Genomic DNA, 21,907 nt, shown 5'->3' with positions numbered 1-21,907 from the left:
TTCCATGTTCTAGAATTCTCTTCCTGAGTCCCTGCAAAGTGTGACATCCCAGCAGAGATTCGGAAGAGAATGTGAGGTAGAGTCATTTCAGTGGGCCTTTGAAGGCTAGGAACTCCTGTGTGTTAATATTTACATTGTTGCTAGGTTTTATTGTATTTTATCATATATGTTGTATTTTGTTATTATATGTATTATTTATGTGTTGTGTATTGTTCTGAGTCCCTTTGTAGATATAAAAGAAAGAAACAAATTGTTGTTGCCGCCACCATTATGTCTGTTTGGAAGGCCTGGAAATTCTGTACTAATTTTGGATGTTCTTCAGATTTTTGAGGCAGTGGGCAAGATCTGTTACACCTGTACTAACTTTGGGCAGTACTCATACAGTCTAAGAAAGATGTAGAATGAGATCTGGGTGTTCCAGACAAGCTATGGTTCGAAAGAATGGAATATCTAAGTGGCCATAGTGAATGCCAACCCAGTGCGTTAGCTTCTGAACCAAGGTACAAAGATACCCTTGTGCACTTCTTTAGATCTTGCAAGGGAGGAGGTTAGGTGGCAAACTACTTATGTATTCATATATTATACTAAACCAGTCTTTATTACCTTTCTGTGGGCAACTGGTACTAAAAAACGTATGAACAACCTCCATTTTAGAAAGTGTTGTATGTTAAATGATATGGAAGTTCTGTTTGTGTTGTCAGGTAGATCCATGGTGGGCCATACAAAAGTGAAAGATGTAACTGGATGATGAAGGTACCAAGGGGTGAACACACATAAGAATCAGGTATAAGAAAGAATTACTTAAAACTATAATATAGCAAATTATATAGGTTACAGACCTGAGCATTTCCTCGAAAAGCTGCTTCTACTTGAGCTTTAAGGATGTTGCATTTCAAATGGTCAGGTACAGAGGAAGGTGACAGAGGAGGATGAAGATTCCTCTCTGATATTTTCTTATCTTCAGCCTGCCAATAGAAGAAGACCCACCGGTAATTAGGAAACAGGCACCTATACATTAATTCCAGCAATTAAGAGAAATCTATCTACATCCAATTGGCTTCAGTACAGTACACAAACCTATACAAAGGTAAGTATTTTCTCCAGACACATTGCCATGATTACCTTAAAATATTTTCTTAAAAAACAACAACAACTCCACACCTGTCTCAGCTAAACAAATGAAAATGACAAAAACTGGAGGGGAGATATTGGTGCATTTATTCCACTGATAACTCTCAGAAAATATGGTAAAAGGCTCTAAACAAGTCAAGAAAATTAAATAATTCTTAAGATCTTCTTCTTGATCCTTTACCTTGGAAAACCCAACACATTCTGCTAACTCATCCTTAGGTCATCTGATGCTATTCTTTAAAATCAACCCAATCAGTGACCAAAGGACAATTATCCATAATTTGATATTGGAAGGAGGAGCCAACCTGGCTTACATAACTGAAGCCTAGACAATATAATTGGTCTGCCCCAGATTTGCTTGAATTACTCTAGGGTTGAGGGACAGGGAAGGAAGGAGGTCCATTGAATTTTATTGAATTCTATTGAAGTTGAGTCTTGAAGGATCCAGAGTAGAACATTCACACAACACATAGTTAAACTGTAAAATTTGTTACCCTAAGATATAATGATAGCTGCTGGCTTATAAAAAGGAATTGGATAAATTTATGACAGATGTGTCTATATATTTTCTTCAGTAACAGGGGCAGTTTAGCACTTTATACCTATTGTTGGGAGCATGCATGGAAGACATTTTACTCATATCCAATTTGTAGGCTTCCTATTAACAATGAATTGGATATTGTTAATATCCTAACTAGATCATTATGATACTGTTAACTAACTCATACTTAGTCAGAAACATTTGACAGAAGGAAAACAATTTTCTAGTTTGCTCAAATCACTTTGACTGGTTACACTTGCAGTGGATTTACTCAATTTTGGAGCTGCCATTTCTGTGTGATCTTCCACCAGAGTGTTTGCTTTTGTTACATATTTCTTTAGAAATTACTGATTTAAAATCCCTGGGAGTATTGCTGGGCTTTGTTGACTTTCAATCATTCTAGATTATCTTTTGAAAAAGAGCAAAAAGTACTTGCCCAGTAGAGAATAATACTTCATTGCATCTTCAATGATATGCATATACTGTATAACCTTTACTAGCTTCTGGACAGCAATGTCCTGAACACTGCTTTCTTATTACTGTATACAATCCTAAAGGTCAAAATCCTAAAAGCTTAACAGGAAAATGGTTTGAGAGGAGGGGTATTCATATTCGTATACAAATATCACCCCACAGGTGGAAATAATGAGGGTCTGACCCCATGGGACCTGACTGTCCACTCACCATTCTGCCATGGGCGCATGCTCAATGGAGCCTTCCTATTGCGCCATTGTATGCAGTGGATTAGCCAATCCTGGCAGGAGGCAGGATGACAAACCTCTCTGCCAGGTCACAGAGTGGCTTATCCATTGTGGACAATGGTGCGATAGGAAGGCTCCATTGTGCACACGTCTGTGGTGGAATGGTGAGTGGACAGTCTGGCCCCAGTGGGCTGGACCCTTGTTATTTCCACCTGTGGGGGGGATAGTCGTATACAGATACCCCATCTCTAAGTTCTAATAGTTGATTTTTAAAAATGAGGGAGAATTGACAAAAAAAGTTGTATTTGAACAAACACAAATGCTATATGTTGTTAAATGGAAAATTATACAGTAAAGTTGTCCCTGGAGAGAGAAAGTGTTATTTGAGGTTTTCTTAGTTCTGCCTCAAATTGTGCAACAGCTTATTGTGGAGAAGTTAAATTCTCTTCAGAGTGCAATAATAAATAAAATGTATAAACCAATTTTGATTGATCTGTCTGTAAATACAACAGAACAAGGAACGCATTTACAAAATAGAAATAATAGAAAAACAAAGACAACAAATTGATTTCAGTTCTCTTCCAAAGGAATTCGGTCTCGTATTCATCAGCACTAACAGAAAACTCTCAAGGATGGAATGACGAGCTTTTTGAAGAGACATTTGAAATGGGGCCACTTCTGAAGGAATCCATTACTGAAGATCTGTTTTCTCTGGACCCAGTAACACAGAGAAATAGTTGTCTGTCTGCCTGTCTGTCTTTCTAATATTTAAATAAATATTTTAAATGTTTATTTTTAAAAAAATAAATGAAGGAACAGTATGTATGGGGAGTTTTCATTTACAGACCCTGTAAATAAAATGGCAAGCCAAATTTTAGAATACAGAAATATTAAAAAATTTAATCAAGCCAGATGTTAACAAGATCATACCTAACCTGATTTTCAGATGAAGTGAATAAATTAAGGATTATAATAACACTAACCGGAAATGGCTTAGATACAGTAGGAAAGATGAAGGGTAGCATCTTCACTACAGTGGTGCCTTGACTTACAAACTTAAACCGTTCCGGAATGGTGTTCATAAGTCAAAACGTTCGTAAATCAAATCAGCATTTCCCATAGGAATGCATTGAAACCCGATTAATTCATTCCAGCTGTTTTTTGTTCTTATGTCAAGGCACGGATTGTAAATCAAAGCATTAGTTCCCATAGGAACTAATGCAAAACCGGTTAATCCACCCTCTACCACTAGGGGGAGAATTTTTTTAACCTAAGATGAATAAGGTTTTAAAAAGGGCAGGAAAAGAGGGAGACAGAAGACAATGGGGGAAGGAGAGAGTTTGGAGTCTAAAACACATGCTAAACCCACACATTTTACACCAAAACATTTTAAACCAAGCCAGCACAGACCCTTGCAAAAACTTTTCTGATTTGCAAAGGAAGCATGCAGGAACCATTGCAAAAGCACAGAAAACTAACGGAGCAGATCAGAAATGCATGCAAGACACATCAAAAATGGGGAAAAAACCCAAAAAGCAAACAAAGCCCCCAAGACCCATCAGAAATGGGAAAACACACTCCAAAAAGCAACCAAACCCCCCATCAGAAATGGGGTGGGAACCAAAAAACAAACACTCCCACAAGACCCATCACAGCACGGAAACATAACCCCCCACAGCCAAAAATCATGCTGCAAAAATATCCAGAACAGTTTTTAAAAAGTATAAAGCACCACCTTACCTTAGCAGGCAGCCTCCTCAAATCGTACATTCTGTAACTGCCGGGGCGAAAGAGCTACAAAGAAGCAGCCTTGTCGCCACCTACAGTTAGCTATTTGAATTTCCCGCCCTTTTCCCCTGCCTTTTTGTGTTTGTAAGGTGAAGCTCTGTTTGCAAGTCAAAGCAAAATTATGTGAACAGAGCTGTTCGTAACTCAAAATGTTCGTAGGTCAAGGCATTCGTAAGTCAAGGCACCACTGTATTTAAATTAGATCCAGATAATATAATGCAACACCAGACACATTTGAGAGCCTCCAGGAACAGTTTATAATTGGGGGAGAAGCACTATTTCAGTGGTCTCCTCCACATCAAGAGTTGTCACTAGAATAATAGCAAACTGCTGCCCTCTGGCAACAAGCAATGTATTTAGGGATCCACCCCAAAAGGTAGGGATCTATATACATGATAGGCAAACTGGGTGGTTCATCATAAGTTCTTGGATCAATGTTTTTGGCTCAGAAACTCAACACTTTGGGGTGTTTTGTGTGTGTGAGTGTGTTTTGAGACACATAGGGCCCTAACAACTTTAAATGGGGTTCTGTCATAGTAGGAAGAGATCTAAGTATTCAGCCCACAGGGGACAGAGCGATAAACTCAGCAAAATCAAATACCATTTCTAAGCACTTGACCTTTTTATTTAAATCAGGGGGTTTATTAAGTATAATAACCAAAAAGAAAAGTAATCTTAAAAAGGCCACATTTATTCTGTTAGGTTTAAAACATATTCCAGGAGAAACAATATACTGATTTCCCAAGAAATGTGATGGATAGGTCATGGAAGTTAAAGTGTCCTGCCATCCTGCTATCACTCTAACAGCTGCTCTGGCAGAACGAGAACCACCCAGACCTGATGTATCTCAGTTATAAAAGATAACACATGAGGACTAACGAGTTGATCAAAGAAGACCTCTCTGTCTTTAACAGATTTCCAAGGAAAGTATACACATGTTAGAATTATGTTTACTCCCCTCCTGCCTGTCCCCAAGAACCCTTTCAGATGTTTGATATAACTTATGGCTAGTCCATAAGTGAGAAAAAAGTTCATCCATTCCTAAATCTGAGGCAGAGGGATTAGCTGACTGGGGCTAAGCTCTGTGAATGAAAACGTTTAACCTTCTCCTACATAAATGAATAGCTTGAAACTCTTTCCATGGAGAAACAGGAAGGCCATGCGGCAGAGACTAAACCTGCCAGGCAGCGTACACGTACAGAATTGGCAAACTCACACCCCATGTTTGCAACCTCCAGACCTTCCATCCTAACAAACCTTTGCTGCTCTAATCACAGGCATTTTGCTTCATAAGGAGCTTTGCAGCACCTCAGTCGATATGTTACCTTGTTTGTGCTGATATGAAGAGCTGGCCAAGGTCTTACTACTTTCACTGTTTCCACCTCCATCTTCTTTAAATGGAGAGGTTCATCTTCATAATGACGGGGAACTCCTGGATGCCCAAAATGAGGAAAGAAAACAGCCTGAAAGCAAAGTACAAAAATCTGCAAAGAATATCATTTTTGGTTCATAATGCCTAAGCTGACTGTAAAGTTCAGTTTACCCTCCCTTTGAAAGCATACCTGGGTGCATCATTTGTAAAAACACAGCATGAAGACGTGCTCCTTAAGAGTTGTTGGCTACTTCAGGAAAGGCACTATTGCTGTTCCTTGCACTGCTCTATGTGACCAGAGATTTTGTCTAGCCTGGGCAAACAGTTCTAGTTTGCCTTTTTCCCCACTACAAATCCAATAGCCCTTCATCATTTGCTATGTTTTTTGGGTCTGCAGGGACCCATAGGTCAAAACATCTGGAGGGTCACAACTGTGTATCACTGATCTGGACCAGCCAACCTTTTGGGGCCACACAATATGAAAGAAACATAGGCTGAATCAGGATTAAATAAATCCTTATAAGGTGGGGTGTGAAGAACTGTTTCCAGTCTGTGGCCCCCTTCAAATGTGCCAGGGACTCCCCCAGGGGACCAAAAGACCCTTATTGAGAATGGCTGATCTAGACAATGGTGGCAAATAGCAGAAGACTGCAGGCCATCAAATGTGTTTTTAAAAGCAAAGCATGCTGCTTATATAGTGGTGCCTCGCAAGATGAATTAAATTCGTTCCGTGGTTAATGTTGTCTTGCGAAAAATTCATCTTGCAGAATGCATTTTCCCATAGGAATGCATTGAAATCTAATTAATGCGTTCCTATGGGCAAAAAAAGTCAGTACAAAGTCAAATTTGGTTTACAAAGGGTTTATTAAGTGCTCTTTAAAGCCATGCATATTGTGTAGATGATTTCAAAAATTTCAGTCAAAAAGCTTTAACTTTTTAAACATCATAGAAAAACATTTACAATCAACAAACATGAGGCAGAAACAAAAAACAGAAAACATTCATCTTGTGAAGCACGGCCATAGGAACATTTGTCTTGTGAGTTATCAATCCTCTTGCCAACACCATTTGTCTTGCGAGGCACTACTGTATACTGCCCCATAACTCTTAAAGCACTTTCTGGGTAGTTTACAATTTACTGCAGGCTACACATTGCCCTCCCCCAGCAAGTTGGGAACTCAATGTACTGACTACGAAAGGATGGGAGGTTGAGTGAACCTCAAGTCAGCTACCTGGGATTGAACCCTGGTTGTGAGCAGAATTTTGGCTGCAGTACTGCAGCTCAACCACTGTATCACAAAGCTCTCTCTTTCTCTGTGCAGAGCTATACTATTCCTTTATATCAGTCATCTATTTTTAATTGCAGTTTAACAGCTTGCTGGCAGAGCTTTTTGGCAGTGCAATATTTTTCTGAATGGCAGCGTTGGAGCAAGCTTTGTTCCTCATATGAAAACAGTCTATAAATATCAATTCCAATGCTTGCTCAACCCTTATTTTTCCCCCACTGTGGCTAATTTAGCATTCAAACCTAACAAAGGGATACCAACATTTTCATATAACATTCTTTTCAATGTGCATTAGTCCCAGTTTATTTTAATTTGTTTCTATGATGTGTAATTTGCAATTTATGGAGTAAGTAAAATGCATAGAGTATATAAATTATACCCCTTAGAATCTACCTTGTGGATAATAAAAAAAATCTTTTTAAAGCCATTTTAATAGCTTGCCTTACAGAACCTCTCGTCAATTTATATTTCATACTTTTGTGTTCATGTTTTTAATTTTTAAATATATAAACTAGGTATCTAATCTTAAAGGCCTAACTGCAATTCAGTCATCAACCGAAAATAAAGTAAAAAGAAGGCCAAATATATCAGTCATGATTCATGTCCTTTTCTCATATTTATGAAACAAGATTTCTGAGTAAAAGTTTTTAAAATTTAAGATTTAATTACAACATGTCTAGCAAACATATTTCAAAATGTATTGATTTTAATTATAGAATAATTTCTATCAGAAACCTTTGGTCTTTTTATGCCACTGACAGACACTTATCCCTATTCACTCAGGGCCATTTTTATCTTCTTAATATGTTAATTACAGAGGCAAATTAACTGGAAACCTGCATCTTCTGATTTTACCTTCCAGAATATGAGACTCAGTATACAGCATTGAGCCACACACTGATCTGAGATGAGCACCACTGTCATGGCTATTGCTGCAGATGTCACAATGGGCCACACAGACCCTTTGTGACATCTGTAGTGTGACCTTTCTGGAGGTTTTATGTGGGTTTTTTGTTTTTATATGTTCATTTTTAAAATTCTGTTTGTACAATGTTATTTTTCAGAAGCTTAGTGAAGAGTAGTGGCTTGTCCACTAAATAGGTGAGGTATAAGTCCAAACAAATATATAAAATAAATCAATACTAATTATCTTATAATAGAACACGGTAAAAATGAGGATTTTGGGCCAGTCAAGATAAATTGAGGCCTCAATTAGTCATCAACTAATAGCTCACTAGTATTACTTCAGGTAGTAAAAATCAGTGAGGCTGCCTGACAGTTCCTCATTTCAAAAGGATTATGTAACTTCCATGAAGGTGAGGCTGCTTACTGAAGACTACTGAGGCATATTGGTGAGTACATTACTCACATTATTTACATCTAAAGACTTTTTGCTCTTGTTCCTGATAGGAAGGGTTAGAGCAAGATATTAATACAGTGGGGCATATTTTACCAGCACCTAATCATCCAGGTTTTGCTAAAGTGCAAACTCTTACTTGAAAAACAAACTAAAGAAGGAAATGTCCTTCAGTGATGACAACAAAATCCAAAACGATTAACTTATGTCTGCAGTGCAAACAAATACACTGTGGGGGGAAACGGACCCATATAAAGTTATCAGCAACAGGATTGGAACAAAATCATTTCTTATTAAAATTCTCCATTGTCTTTAAGAAGAATCCTATGACAAAAGGAACAGACAATCAACATATGGTGCCCATCAACTTTTACTGCTTGTCAAAAAGCATACTTTTGTTGACCAGAAAGTTTACCCTCCCAGTTCAGCTACATTGCCTTGCAAACAGTTTTCATCTGTGAACACTGAGGGAGCATTAGTTCTATAGACTTACTGTTTGGACTTGGGGTGCCAGTTACAGCATCCTTATTGTCTGGAGGAGCAAGTGGCCCATAGTTGCCATGGTGATGGTGGTGATAGTGGTGGTGGTGGTGATGTCTTCCAGGCATTTTTGCAGTAAATGGTGTTCCACCATTTTCTTCAACATTAAATGGGCGAAGTTCATTGTTGTTCAAAGGGTAGCTGTGAAACACAAGTTGGCTACAAATTAGAGCGTTAATAAGGGATACATTCCATATGAGATGGAATGACATTAACAACAGTATAGTAATCTACAACAGATCTATGTATATATCTTTCATATTTATATTCTGGACTTCCTGCAAGTCCATCATGCTGTACAAAACAAATTGAATTCTTCAGTGATCACGGATAGCTTAAATGGTTACTGAATGTGATTAAAATCATGTGCATTCATCTAAACCTCTGTCAAAATACAGGAATGACAATCATATGGGAACGTATTCCAAATGGATTCCTAACTGAACATTCTCTTCTACTGAGCCGAGCCAGCCAACCTCCTTGGTTTTCAGAGGAGCTACAGATAATGAAACTGGATATTTGCAGAACCAGTGTAACTGATCATGGGTGATAACCCATTTGATATTTCATTCTATGGCAGAAAAAAATAATTCTCCTTTACCCTTACAGCTACAAAGCACCCAAAGGAATTTTTGGGGGGTGGTCAAAACCCTGTTACTTTCTGAAGAGTCTGTAAAACCATTCAACAGGCCATTGTAAACCATTGCATATTTTACATATAAAATTGCTCATGTCTGTGCCAGCTTGGATATCATGTTGACGCAGGTGCCACAGTTGTGCTTTCATCGCCAGCTTGTCTAGTCACAATGAATATTTTTCAGTTTCTACAGGTCTGTGATGAGGAAATGACTCACGGTATATAGGTGAATCCCACTGTATGTCTTCTTGACCCTTGCTCTTCCTAGCTTATGAGTAGCTGCTGGGAAGACAGGTCTATCTGAATGCCGAAGGGCAGAGCTGGTGAACATGTTTACAACAAAGTGTGGTTCCATCATGCCTAAAAGCAGGACTGAGATATTTGTTTCAACAATTCTCGCCCATAGTAGATACTTTCCAGCCAGTTTCCATTGTGTGTTGATTTCTCAGCTCTAATTGCTTCTGAACGGGGCAGATTGTCTAGCTCTATGAGAAGCTTCAGCACCAGTTATTAGACATAGATTGTTCTGCTCATCTTGATAGATAATCTACACTGGGAACTAACCAAAGGAGTGTGTGTTGCTGGCGGTCTTCTCAGTAATTTCTGGTGCCATCAAGAATTGATGGGATTTCCTCCACTGCTTAGAATGTTGAACATCTACCTGTCAGAGATGCTCTAGGTACAGCCTGAATGTCAGAGCCTCAATGAATTTGATTATCTCAAACTCTCTAATTCCATGATCAGGCTCTACACGGGGCTGCCTGTGAATGGTTGGTCCAGAATGCTGCTGTCAGATTATTGCTCAGGGATGGTTATAAAGAGCATGCCAGTTCCTTGTTACAATAAACTGTTTTGTGGCACTGTAAAGAATAATGTATTTCCTATGGCATAGGCAGAGGATGGAAAGCCTACAGAAGTCCAAAGGCTTCCACATGCCAATTTCTAAAATGCTGAAGGTTGCACCCAAAACTCTGCCACCCAACACTGATTTTTTTAAAAGTAGGGTTTGGGGATTTTGGGATGAAATACTGCCTTTTAGCCCCATATTGTCAAAAATAATTTTTTTTAACAAAATATTTAGGAGTAGGTGGACCCCAGGAGTACTGTGGGAGGGCTTCAAAAAATGGCTGAAATGTCCTCAAGGGCAGAAGGGGACTTTCTTTGCCAAAATATAACAAACATTTAGAATGGGGTGTATAGGTGTACTGCCCCCCCCAAAAAACTTTCTGGGAGTGTTCCGCATGTTGCTCAATTCAGCCTGGGTTTTAATGGATTTACAGCTGAGCTCCATTGGCTATTGATCCATTTCTATGGAAAATTAAAAGTGCTTATTGGAAACTGAAAAGTATTATGTGATGTGAAATCAGGTTATTTGAAAGACTGTATTATCCCTTATGAGCCTGATCCTCAGTAGAAGCACTTCTTTTTCAACATGATCAGAGGAATGCTTAACAGGATCATAAGAGTGAGCCTTCTTATTTTAGACAGGCCTTTGTCTTTTAAACTAAATAGTTTACTGGAAAAGATTTAAATCAGCTGGATTGCCTTCTTTTTGATGTCTTACTAATTATGTTTTAATTGATGTGGCATTTATGTTTTAGTTACGATTGGGTATATTTTCTGTGTTTCACTGCTACTGACTGAGAGTGCTGTTTTTCATAGATAGGTAAGATATAATCTGAATCTAACAAATCAAATCAAATGAACTGGAAGCTAAAGGAATGACAACTTTAGCTGCTTATATTTCTAGCTATTGCTAGGAAAGGATCCTGCCTATTGCCCTGGAGAGTTGCTGCCAATTAAAATGAAAAACACTTGGCTACATGGACAATGGTCTGATTAAATAGAAGGCAGCCTCTTGTTTTTCCTACCTTCTACCTATTTACATGCAGATACCTAGGGCACCACATCTGTATTGACTGAAGCTAGTAGGAACATATTCAATAAATATCCATTGTTTGTTCTAGGGAATGCCTGATTTACAAGCATATTGAGATTTCTCAAATATTTCTGGCTCTTTTTTCTTGCCTACTAACTGACAAATTGAGCGTATCTAGCTTTTTGTTCACTGCACAATTTGTACTTTTTAAAAGCATGTATACATTACTGAAACAGCGACATCTACGTTGGCTTGGGCACGTCGTGAGAATGGCTGATGGTCGAATTCCAAAAGATCTCCTGTATGGAGAATTAGTGCAGGGAAATTGCCCCAGAGGGAGACCACAACTGCGATACAAGGACATCTGCAAGCGGGATCTGAAGGCCTTAGGAATGAACCTCAACAGACGGGAAACCTTGACATCTGAGCGTTCAGCCTGGAGGCAGGCGTTGCATCATGGTCTCTCCCAATTTGAAGAGACCCTTGCCCAGCAGGCTGAGGCAAAGAGGAAGTCACAAAAGCAGCAAAATCAGGGAACTGGACAGGGGACAGACTGGATTTGTCTTCAGTGTGGAAGGGATTGTCACTCTCGAATCGGCCTTCTCAGCCACACTAGACGCTGTTCCAAGTCCTCCATACAGAGCACGTTACCATAGTCTTTCGAGACTGAAGGATGCCTAACTGTAATTTGTACTTTTAATTTGTGCTCTGTCCAATTATTTAGGCCAACAATTGCTCATGATTCCCCAGAGTTTTGACATCTTACTTTAAGATTCCGGTGATGGCTTACAATTTAAAACAGAACAAGGGCTGTATTTTGTGCCAAACAAAGACATAAATAAATAAATAAATAAATAAATAAATAAATAAATAAATAAATAAATAAATAAATAAATAAATAAATAAATAAATAAATAAAAAAAAAAAAAAAACAACCCAGAAATAATCTTATGTGCAAGAAATGGGCTATTCCCCTGTGGCTGATTTCTGCTCATGCAACTAAAACTGAGCAAACAGCTGTGCTATTGGCAAGATGCCTGTTTTACGACTGGTTACGGGACAGCATTTAAGTACTGGGCAGGGAATCTTGCCAAATAGTGCAAACCCTTGCACAGTGTTTTTTGTGCACCCAGAAATTCCCCAACAGGCTCCTCACCACTTTATTTCCAGTGCATTCACTCTCACTAGGCAGGTTTCAGGCAGTTTCATTCTGCTTCCCTACTTTTCAACATGAAGAAGCAAGAGAGGTTGTTCAAGACATTGTAGTTGGGTTCAGTTTGGAGAGAATAAACTGTTGCACCTCTCTTTCCCTTTCCATTCCTCCAAGGAAATTATAATCAGATGTCTATGTAATGGGCAAGAAGTAGAAAGGCAACAGCTATTTCATTTATTGATTTACAGTATTTCTACCCCACTTTTCTAACAAATATTTAACACAACTATGTATATAGTTAGTTCAATGCATGCTTTAAAGATCATTTAACCGTTCTGTCCAAAGGAGGGGAGGGCCTTTAAAAATGAAATTGTTAACGTGTAACAAAATATGGATTGCTCTTATTATGGTGTTTCGTATTTAGGGTGTCGGCCTTACATATTTTTGGATAAAAGATGCATACCTGCCACCCAGGTTTTTAAACAGGCACTAGATAATTCACTTTTACTACTTAAACTTTCAGTAGGCTTTGTTTTATTTTGATATGATTTCTGGCAAGAAAGCATATTAGGATATATTTTGTTAACATTTTGTAATGCTTCTTTTATAGACACCTATGTTGGGAGGCGGGGCTTTGCTGCGGTGCTGCCAGTAGCTCCAGAGAAGAGCTCTCTGGAAAAAACTGGAACCATCCGGTCCGGGATCCCCTTTTTGAAATGGGGATCGAAGGAGAGTCTAGGAGAATTCTCTCTGAAGCAGATGGTGAGCAGCAGGAGAAGAATGGGAGGGAAACCCGGACTTCTTCCCTCTGAAGAAATCACCCAGCACAGATCGGAGATGGAGAGCCATATTTGGCACTGAGCCATGAGTAACCCTTTACCGGGGGAGAACAACCAATATAAGCTTAAAATGTATAACAACTAAGTAAGCTGAAGCCTTTGATTTATGAAACAGCCCCATTAAGCTGAAAATAAGAATGAAAATATTTGGCTAAAAGAAGAAAAGTAGCGGCGAGCCTATCTTATCAGTCTGCCTCAAAAGCGAAACTAACTCTTAATACAGCAGAATGATTTCGAAGCCGAGAGAGTGAGACAGAAAAATAAATCTTGTGTTTCTGGAAAAGAATCCCAGACGGTAATACCATCGGACAGGATTCAAGAGACTTGAGCTGTGTGAATGCAGTTTGGCTTGGACGTATTTCTCTTTTCTCTTTCCTGGACTCTGTGAAGTTTTGATAATAGAATCTGGTGGTTTTCTGGAGAAGAAAGAAGGAACTGACGTAGTCGACTGGACTGAGGAGTATCAATGGGTTAATAGAAAGATCATAAGATGGGCTTCAAGGACAACTACTGGACAGTCTGAGACTCTGTGATTGTTGTTTTGGTTTGTTGGACTGTGTGTGAGTCCGATAATAGCAGCTTGCTAGACTCGGGAGAAAAAGAAATAATTGTACCACGGTTCTATTTGAAATTGAATTTGCTGGATTAAAAGTTGATTTTTATAATATTTGGATAAAGATTGGAGGGAGATCTAAGGGGAGGTTTATGATTAGGGGTTTGGATTGTTGATAAAATTGTGGAAACTGTTGAAAGATATCTAAGGGGCGATTATTGTGGTTAAGGACATAGTATCATCTATACAAATCCCACTTATTTGAAAGCCTGAAATGGCCCCCCAAAATTTAAGACATCAAATGGGGACTTGGTCTGTGAAAGCTCAAAGTTTAGGAATAGTTGTACAAGAAATAGAAAAGGAATGGCAGATTACTATGCAAAAGACAATAACAGGGTTTCAGCAAGTGAATGAAGGTCTTAACAAAATAGAAGATCTGATGAAAGTGATGAAAGAGGGGACATTAGATGCCAAACAACAGTTAAATGAAGTTGCACAAACTTCAGAACCAACTTTATTGGGCATGACACCAGGTAACATAGATGGGATAAAGAGTCATCCAGTAACCTATGCAGCTTCCAAAATTAAAAAGCATTATGTTAAAAATCTCAAGAAAGCAGAGATACTGAAACAAGAGAAACTTATTGGGAAAATATGGGAAATGACAAAAATGGATATCCTGTCAGATGGGCTGGAAGAATGTTCAATTCAAAAGAAAACTGAATGATGGGATCTATTGTATAAATGGCTGCAGTTACCAGATAGTGTTGGAGTAACATAGAATTAAACTAAAATTAAATTATAAGATGAAAGCAGGAGGGTAATCAAATTGTGAATAAGCAAAAAGTTGATTTGTTATTGTAATATGAATCGATCGGATGATTGTATACTCTGTGTTCTCCTATCCCCCTAACCCTTTTTCCCTTTCCCTATTCCCCCTTTTTGTATACCCTACCCTGTTCTTAAATATTTTTTAAAAATAGACACCTATGTTGCAGAGTACGATGTCACAATACAGAGTTACTCCAGGAATGTTGGCAAGTATTTGGGTCTGAGTCCAGGTCTTTGGTACCAAATCCCAAGTTTGTCTGAGTCTTTATTAAAAACAAGCTCTCCCCCCCCCAAGAAAACAGGGAGAGATGCGTGCGTTCCAAGTCAAAAGTCAAATCCGAGTCATTGGAAAAAACCCTCCGAGTCAAGTCACTGGTGTGATTTAAGTCTGACTTGACAGGGAGTCCCACGAGTTCCATCCCTGATCTATTCAAGTACATTTTAAATGGACAGTTTGCATGCATCATTTGTTTGCATTGAGTTTTTAAACTGTGGTTTTAAGATGATTTTTAATGCTTACATTGTATAAAGAAGTAATTCCTAGTTTTTAATTTCTTTTGTCCTTCTGATTGTTGGCTGGAATCTTATTAGGTACATATGTCAGTGTTAAGTCCAGTGGCATAAATTTCATTGATGAACTACTGTCATGTTACCTGAAGTGTAGCAACAAATGAGAGTCCTTAACTGGTGGCAAATAACCAGTGAAACGTACACCATTGGACCTGTGCCAGCATAATTATTCAGTTGGATTCTCTCCACTCTCTTTGAAAAACAGAGAGTCCCACCTTAATGGACAAACATGTTTGCAGTTATGCTATTATATTCATCATCTGTGCCATAAATGAGAGGAGGAGAAGTATAATGAATACCTCCCCCGGCAGGAAGTGGGTGTATCAGTGACTCCTGCTGGTGGGAAAGGGGAATGTCTGGAGCAGATTAATATGTGGGGAAAATGTCTAAGGTTGTTACGTGCCTTCCAAAGAATCGCAGGAAGACAATCCATGGCAGAGACAACCTACAGTATTTTTAGTAATGTGTTATGAAAGCCTTGTATTGGCCAGTATCCTATTCCATAGAGAGGAAAAGGGAGATGGAAGATCTTTTTTAAAAAACTCATAATTGAAGAGAAGGTGATAAAAAGACTTCCAAGGCACAACAATAAGAACAGGATAAGATTCCAAGAGATAAGGAAAAAGCTTGAGCTACAATTTAAGTTCTCCTGAGTGAAGCAGGGAAGCAGCTGGGGGGGGCATATCTAGAAAAAAGTCTCTTCCCTCTCTTGCATGGTGAAAAAGACCCACCACCACCACTTCTGGAAGACTCCTAGGCACCACCCAGAACAGCCAGTTTTACCACTCACTGCTGAAAACTGACTTTCAGGCCTTGCTGTGTAAGAACACTTCTACAAGTGGTACCATTTAATTCTTTAAATGGAAATGGGATCTTTACAAAGGGATGCAGGCAACTTAATAGTGATGCATCTCAAATACTACTTATGTTGTTTAGGTCCTGATGGCCATTCTGGATGATTGGCACTTTATATCCAGAAACTCTAATGGGGGCAATAGGAAATTTGATGTTCCCTTGTTTGGAGGCAAACTGGCCAAGAAGGGAAAGACCAAGTCACAGCAGGTTTTCTTCCCATTACAGCGTAGTTTCTACCTTCCTCGTGCAAACTGTTTGTTTGTTTTTAAAGAGTCTGCAAAGGGCCACAGCACACAGGAGGGAGAACACAACTCCCCATCTGATCAATCTCTTGACCTCAATTGCGCAGGATCCTCCCTGAACCCCTACAAAAACTGGTGAGAACCTTGCGAGACAAAAAGGGAGGACTAGGAAAACTGGACAGCCGCTGAAAACAAAAAGAACAAAATAAGAAACAAATCTGAACAATTCCACAGTCTTTTTTGTTGGTTTATTTTTCACACACCTTCACAAAGTTCTTACAAGAAAGATTTTCACACAAGTGGGAACAGAGAACAACAACCTGGTGTGGGCAGAGCCAAGACTAAATCTTTTCAGAGGAAGAAAAACTGGCTTCTGGGCTGCAACCTTTCAAAATGCAGCTCTCTGGATAATCCCCCTTTACGAGTAATTATATCTCAATTCATTATGCTGGTTTTGAGCAACAAATCTCTAAACAGATAGGGGCCAAGATATCTGAAAAACTGTTTAATTCTTGATGTACCTGTCCAGAATTCAGATATACCATTCATAGTCTCCTACCCCCACTTCCGAGGTTAGCTTGGTGGTTAAACAAGACAGGGATTTCTCTGTAGAAGCACCTCAACGGTAAAACACCTTCCTCCCCAAGGTCAGGAGGAATCCATTTTTGCTAAGCTTTCAATGAGTAGCTAAAATGGTATTATTCCAAAGAACCTAGAACTGCTTGGGTTATTTTTCTTAAATCAGTCAAACAAGTAGCTTTTAAACAATGTCTGGATCTGTTTTTAAAGAATGTTTCTGATCTGTTTTTAAACATTTTAATCTATTGAGAATCACTCTGGAAGCCCTGCTGGGCATCAAGTTGATAAACAACACTTTACACAATTCTTTGTGTGAAATTGTCCTTACACACAGAAAGCTGCTCGCACAGACAGAGATGTAGGCTTTTGTCTCAGACACCACTTTTCTCTGTGCAAGAATTTTTTTAAAAGGATCATTCAGTCCCATGAGCCTTCTAGGCGCAACCTGATATGGACCAGCTCAGGGAAAAAAATTTAAAACACACTGGACTTCAAGAGAAAGATGAGAAAAAAGTTTTTTAAAAAAATGCTGGTTAACCCTATACCAGACTTTTTGCTACGACAGCTCGACTCTTGCATATACTGGGAAAACTGAATTGCTACACATGTACATTCGAAAATGTACTCAAATAATAACTTTTTGCATGCAATCTTCATGAAGACAAAGGACAGTTGTTTTCTTGGATAATCTTATATTCCAAGTTTTAGAATTTTTAGATGTCTGGGGCTGTACTTCCTCACTACTGGGCAGAGTTGGCACCATAGTTACAAATTACCAGGTGTGTTTTGTAGTCATGGCAGCTATTGTTTTTTTTTTTTAAAAAATAACAGTATAACAAATACTTTGTGCCTCATGAGCCGTTTTCCAACATTGAAGACAGAAAAAAAAGGATGAAGAATACAGAAAACGCCAGACATGAAGGAAAATATTTATATTTATTGTTTGTACGTAACATGTACAAAAATCAAAACAAATACAGTAATACCATATTTAAACATACTTTAAATAGAAAATTAAACGATCATATATTTTCTCTGAAAGTGATATACTTAGCCCTATTTATAAATTTAGATCCAGTAAAATCATACGTTAAAAAAACACTAACACTTCAAAATATTCCCAAAATATATAGACATTCCAAGTATTGTCTCAAAATATCACAGATTTAAGGCCAAATAAACATCTGAACAAAAGCTGGCACTGTTATTTCTGTATTCAAGAGAGCCAAAATTATCACAAGGGATCCTGAGTGAGTATACAGAATATATATATTCGACTTCACAGAAGCTAGATTTATTCATGCACATCTCACTTACAAATGTTTTATTAGTCAACCTTTACGCCTCTTTTGGGCCATTCAGGCATCCGGATTTCTAACCATAGTGAGATGAGGACTCGGGACTTAGGCACTGCTCTCTCTTTCACTCCCACCCTTCCTTGCTGTAAAAGATAATGACTGGCTTCAGAGGCCCTGGTCAGATGTCAGCCTGAGTCACAGGGTGCTTCCAGCTAGAGGGCTCTCACCCCAACCAATCAAAAGACATTGTGGAAAAACACAAATGGTTATGAATGAAAATGGAAGACATCTGTATTCCCGGCAAAATTCCAACTTTTAGGTAAGTTGATTAGACAGTATGGCAAGAAATAAAGCTATGTCTGGAAACACCATGGCCTCAAGGTCATTAACTGAAAAAAATAATGTTTGTTAGGAAGATCTCAAGGCTTAGGGTGAGAAACTTTACCAAGTGTTTTTTTCCTTTCTGCTGCACCTCTCTTATAAAGAATGAGATTAACAAAAACAGCACCATCTATATTTAAGGCATCATTCCCAACATTACATGGATATGCTCTGATACATAATAGCAGCAAGTTACCATCTGAAACGCAAAATAATCAATAAGCTCTGAAGAGGCAGATGCACTTCACAAAAGTATAAAACCCTCTAGTTTCCTTGTATCGGTTAAGATGGCACAAAAACATGTACTGCCATTCACAGATAAAATATGTTCTTGTTTAGATTAGTTACCTGGATCCCTTTATCATTAAAATATTCTTTCCAGCTATAATTATCCTGACCCCCTGATTTAAGTAGCACTTAAAGCAAAAAATAAAATAAAAACAAGAACATAATCATTGCCTGATTTGATTCATAGAGGAAACCAGATTAATTAAGCATCATGTGCAAATGGCAAGAAATAAAAATTAAGATTGCTACATTAGATTAAAACGTAAGAAGTTCTGAGCTTGCTGCAACGTTCCAGAACTCTGGGTAGCAGAAAGCATTGGAATTCCTAGTTCCTTCCAAAGTACAGGCATTATAACTTGCAAGAGTGTTGTTCTCTACTGATTATGATGCCATTGTTAACCATTTATTTGCAACATACACAGACACATTTTATGGAATGAAATGAAGCTTTGAAATGGTGCATGAAGTAAAAAATTGTGTTTTCTCAAAGGGTTGTCATGAGCTTATCCTGATAGAACTGGTTCTGGATCCCAGCTAAGTTCTTCTGGTTCTGTTCCTGGATATACCGTAAATTGCTGTCCTCTTCACCTGGGAATGGTTTCCAATAGAGTCTGTCATCAAGATAAGGTGGCCTGAATCATAGGCACAATGATGATGAATAAGAAGTGAAAAATAAAAGCACAGTTATGAATGATACACACACAAATTTTAACTTATCACACACATGCATGGAAAATGAAGAAACACAGGAGGACTATATGAGTGGAAAACAGAGAAGAAACCTAAGTGAGAAACTAATACATAAATCATACACTGATATAGGGTATAATCCTCCAGGACACTCAACTGTTCAAAACCTATTACAGTACATTGTATGGGCACTACAGAAGAGCTTATTGTTTCTTGCACAACTCCGATTCATTGCAATGGGATTTGAACAGAGGAACTTCTCAGAGGATTATATTCCAGATCTTTTTCTTACATGGAAATAATCTACTTTAACACACAGTCACTTGTGTATCCAATGCACTTTCACTGATTGATTGATTGATTGATTGATTGATTGAATGATTGACTGATTTGATTTGATTTCTATTCCGCCCATCTAGACCAAGTAGCACACTGTTTATTTCACCTTAAATATATTAGTTGAAAAGCTCATATATACTGCATATTTTGGGTGTGAAACATCTTAAGACATCTTCAATTCTGAAGGTCATTTCATACATTCACAGAAACACATTCTTCAGTATATACTTCAAACAACTTAGCTATATCACTTGCAAACACAGTATCTGACATGGCCCCTTTCATAAGATTTGAATCTCTGAAGTACATCCACTGAAGACTCAGTGATTTACAGAGCAGAGCTCAATTGCAAAGAGCAGAAGTGCACATTATAGACAATGTGGAGATGCTGCAAATCATAGAAATCCTATTTGTGCTCATCCGCCATACTGAGTGCAGTCAAAAGTATTACATCACCACATTATGTACTTCCTCACTCTTACCATCTAATCTGAGGTGAGAGATGAGGAAACTCACAACAATGAAGACAACCAAGTTATGTGAACAGGAGGGCTTGACAGTAGGTAGAGGTGGGCTGAACCATTCCCATATCATCCATAATTTATAGAACATGTTGCCTTCAATCTTGTCCAGTAACTATGGTTGTGTAACTCAATCGTATGCAAGCGGTAGTACTCATTATGCCACGGCGGAAGTGCTATTCACAAAACCCTTCCACGGGCATATGGCACAATCAGTCAAAACAGGAAACATGGAATAGATTGCACAATGCCTTGGCACACTTACACAGGTGTAAAGTCACACTGTGCTTATATAAACAGGATTCTGGCCACTGATTCCCATCCAATAGTTATCATTAATGCTGTACCTCAGAGTATATCCCACCAGGAATATCTCATACACCAATGCTATGGAATGTTTTTGTCCCACCCACCACCCAATGCAGCTTTTCCCCCAGTCAAAGAGATTTTCTGAGTATTTAAATTTATTTTATTTTCATTAAAATAGTTTAGGAATATTCAAAATGCTTCAGGCAGACTACAAAAATCCAAATACTGCCCGCAATGGGGATAAGGGAACCAAGGCACAACAGCTTATTCATTATTAACAAAATGAGATCACAGAAAGAGAGAAAAAAATATAGCATGGCTGTACCCAAGACTTCTGGCACATCTTAGCCTTATGCATAAGTTGCTCATGTCATGCATACACATACCAACTAAGAAATACAACAGTTTTTCCTCCACAATTTATACCAAATCAAAACAGACCAATCACTTACCTTATATTCACTGGAGCATGAGGGTGCCAGTGTGATTGGCCGGAATGTATACTTGGGTGATATGGGGACTGAAAATAAAAGGCGAACTCAAGTTACATGAGCATTTGTAATTTGATTAAGAAGGTTGATATTTAGGAAGGAATCCTTTTAGAGACAAAGTATGACAAACAAAACAACCCATAGGCACCTTTAAGACTAACACATTTAGTTCAGAGTTGACTTTGCCCATTTATCTTGGAATAACCATGCGAGACCGGGTGCATGGGTTAAACATGGGCCACACTTTATTAAAATTTATTCCATTTCCATGAACATGCCAATCTTTTAGGAAAGGGGGGTCCTGCTGTACTGCGGATTCAAATTCCCTGTTGGGTATTAGATTGGCCCTTGCACAGCTGTGAGGTTGGGCTCAGGCCTCATTTATTCCCTTCGTTATTCCATGGGGTAACTGTCGGCCTCCCAATTTTCCCAGACCCCTTCCTTCTCTCTATGCCTTCCGGGGGTCCGGGAGCGCCCCCAGTGTATCTTTACTTCCCAGCACCGCGATTGCCTGATCGGGTGTGCTGGCAGTTCAGCATGGCTGACGATGGACAATGGGGGTGCACCCCTTTAAATGCCCTCTGATAGCCCACGCCCCTCGGCCGTTTTCGCGTACGGCCCTCTGATGTCACGTGTCAATCCAGGCAAGTTGGCAAAGCCCCGCCTCGATAATTGGATCCCTTCGGTCCCACTATCGGCATGACCATTTGTCGGTTACAATGTGTTTTCAACTGTT

The 21,907-nt window shown here is 38.7% G+C and overlaps 1 protein-coding gene across 5 annotated transcripts in view; it reads right to left on the bottom strand.

Moving 5' to 3' along the window:
* Positions 1–21,907, bottom strand: part of EPB41L4B (erythrocyte membrane protein band 4.1 like 4B) — a 172,642-nt gene that overhangs the window by 61,665 nt on the left and 89,070 nt on the right. For 4 of the 5 annotated variants that reach the window (XM_020804925.3, XM_078377647.1, XM_073003946.2 and 1 more), the window contains 4 exons: positions 21,133–21,200; positions 8,670–8,857; positions 5,487–5,593; positions 840–965 (listed from right to left, as the gene is read on the bottom strand). In XM_020804925.3, coding sequence (XP_020660584.3) covers positions 840–965; positions 5,487–5,593; positions 8,670–8,857; positions 21,133–21,200 — 489 coding nt within the window. Of the gene's footprint in view, positions 1–839; positions 966–5,486; positions 5,594–8,669; positions 8,858–17,771; positions 19,454–21,132; positions 21,201–21,907 lie in introns of those variants that run through there. The other variant, XM_073003948.2, reaches the window with a different exon arrangement.

This window comes from Pogona vitticeps, chromosome 6 (assembly GCF_051106095.1).
Source record: "Pogona vitticeps strain Pit_001003342236 chromosome 6, PviZW2.1, whole genome shotgun sequence".
Lineage (NCBI taxonomy): Eukaryota > Metazoa > Chordata > Lepidosauria > Squamata > Agamidae > Pogona > Pogona vitticeps.
Note: the sequence above shows the minus strand (reverse complement) of the source record. Positions and strands in the feature narration are given on the sequence as shown.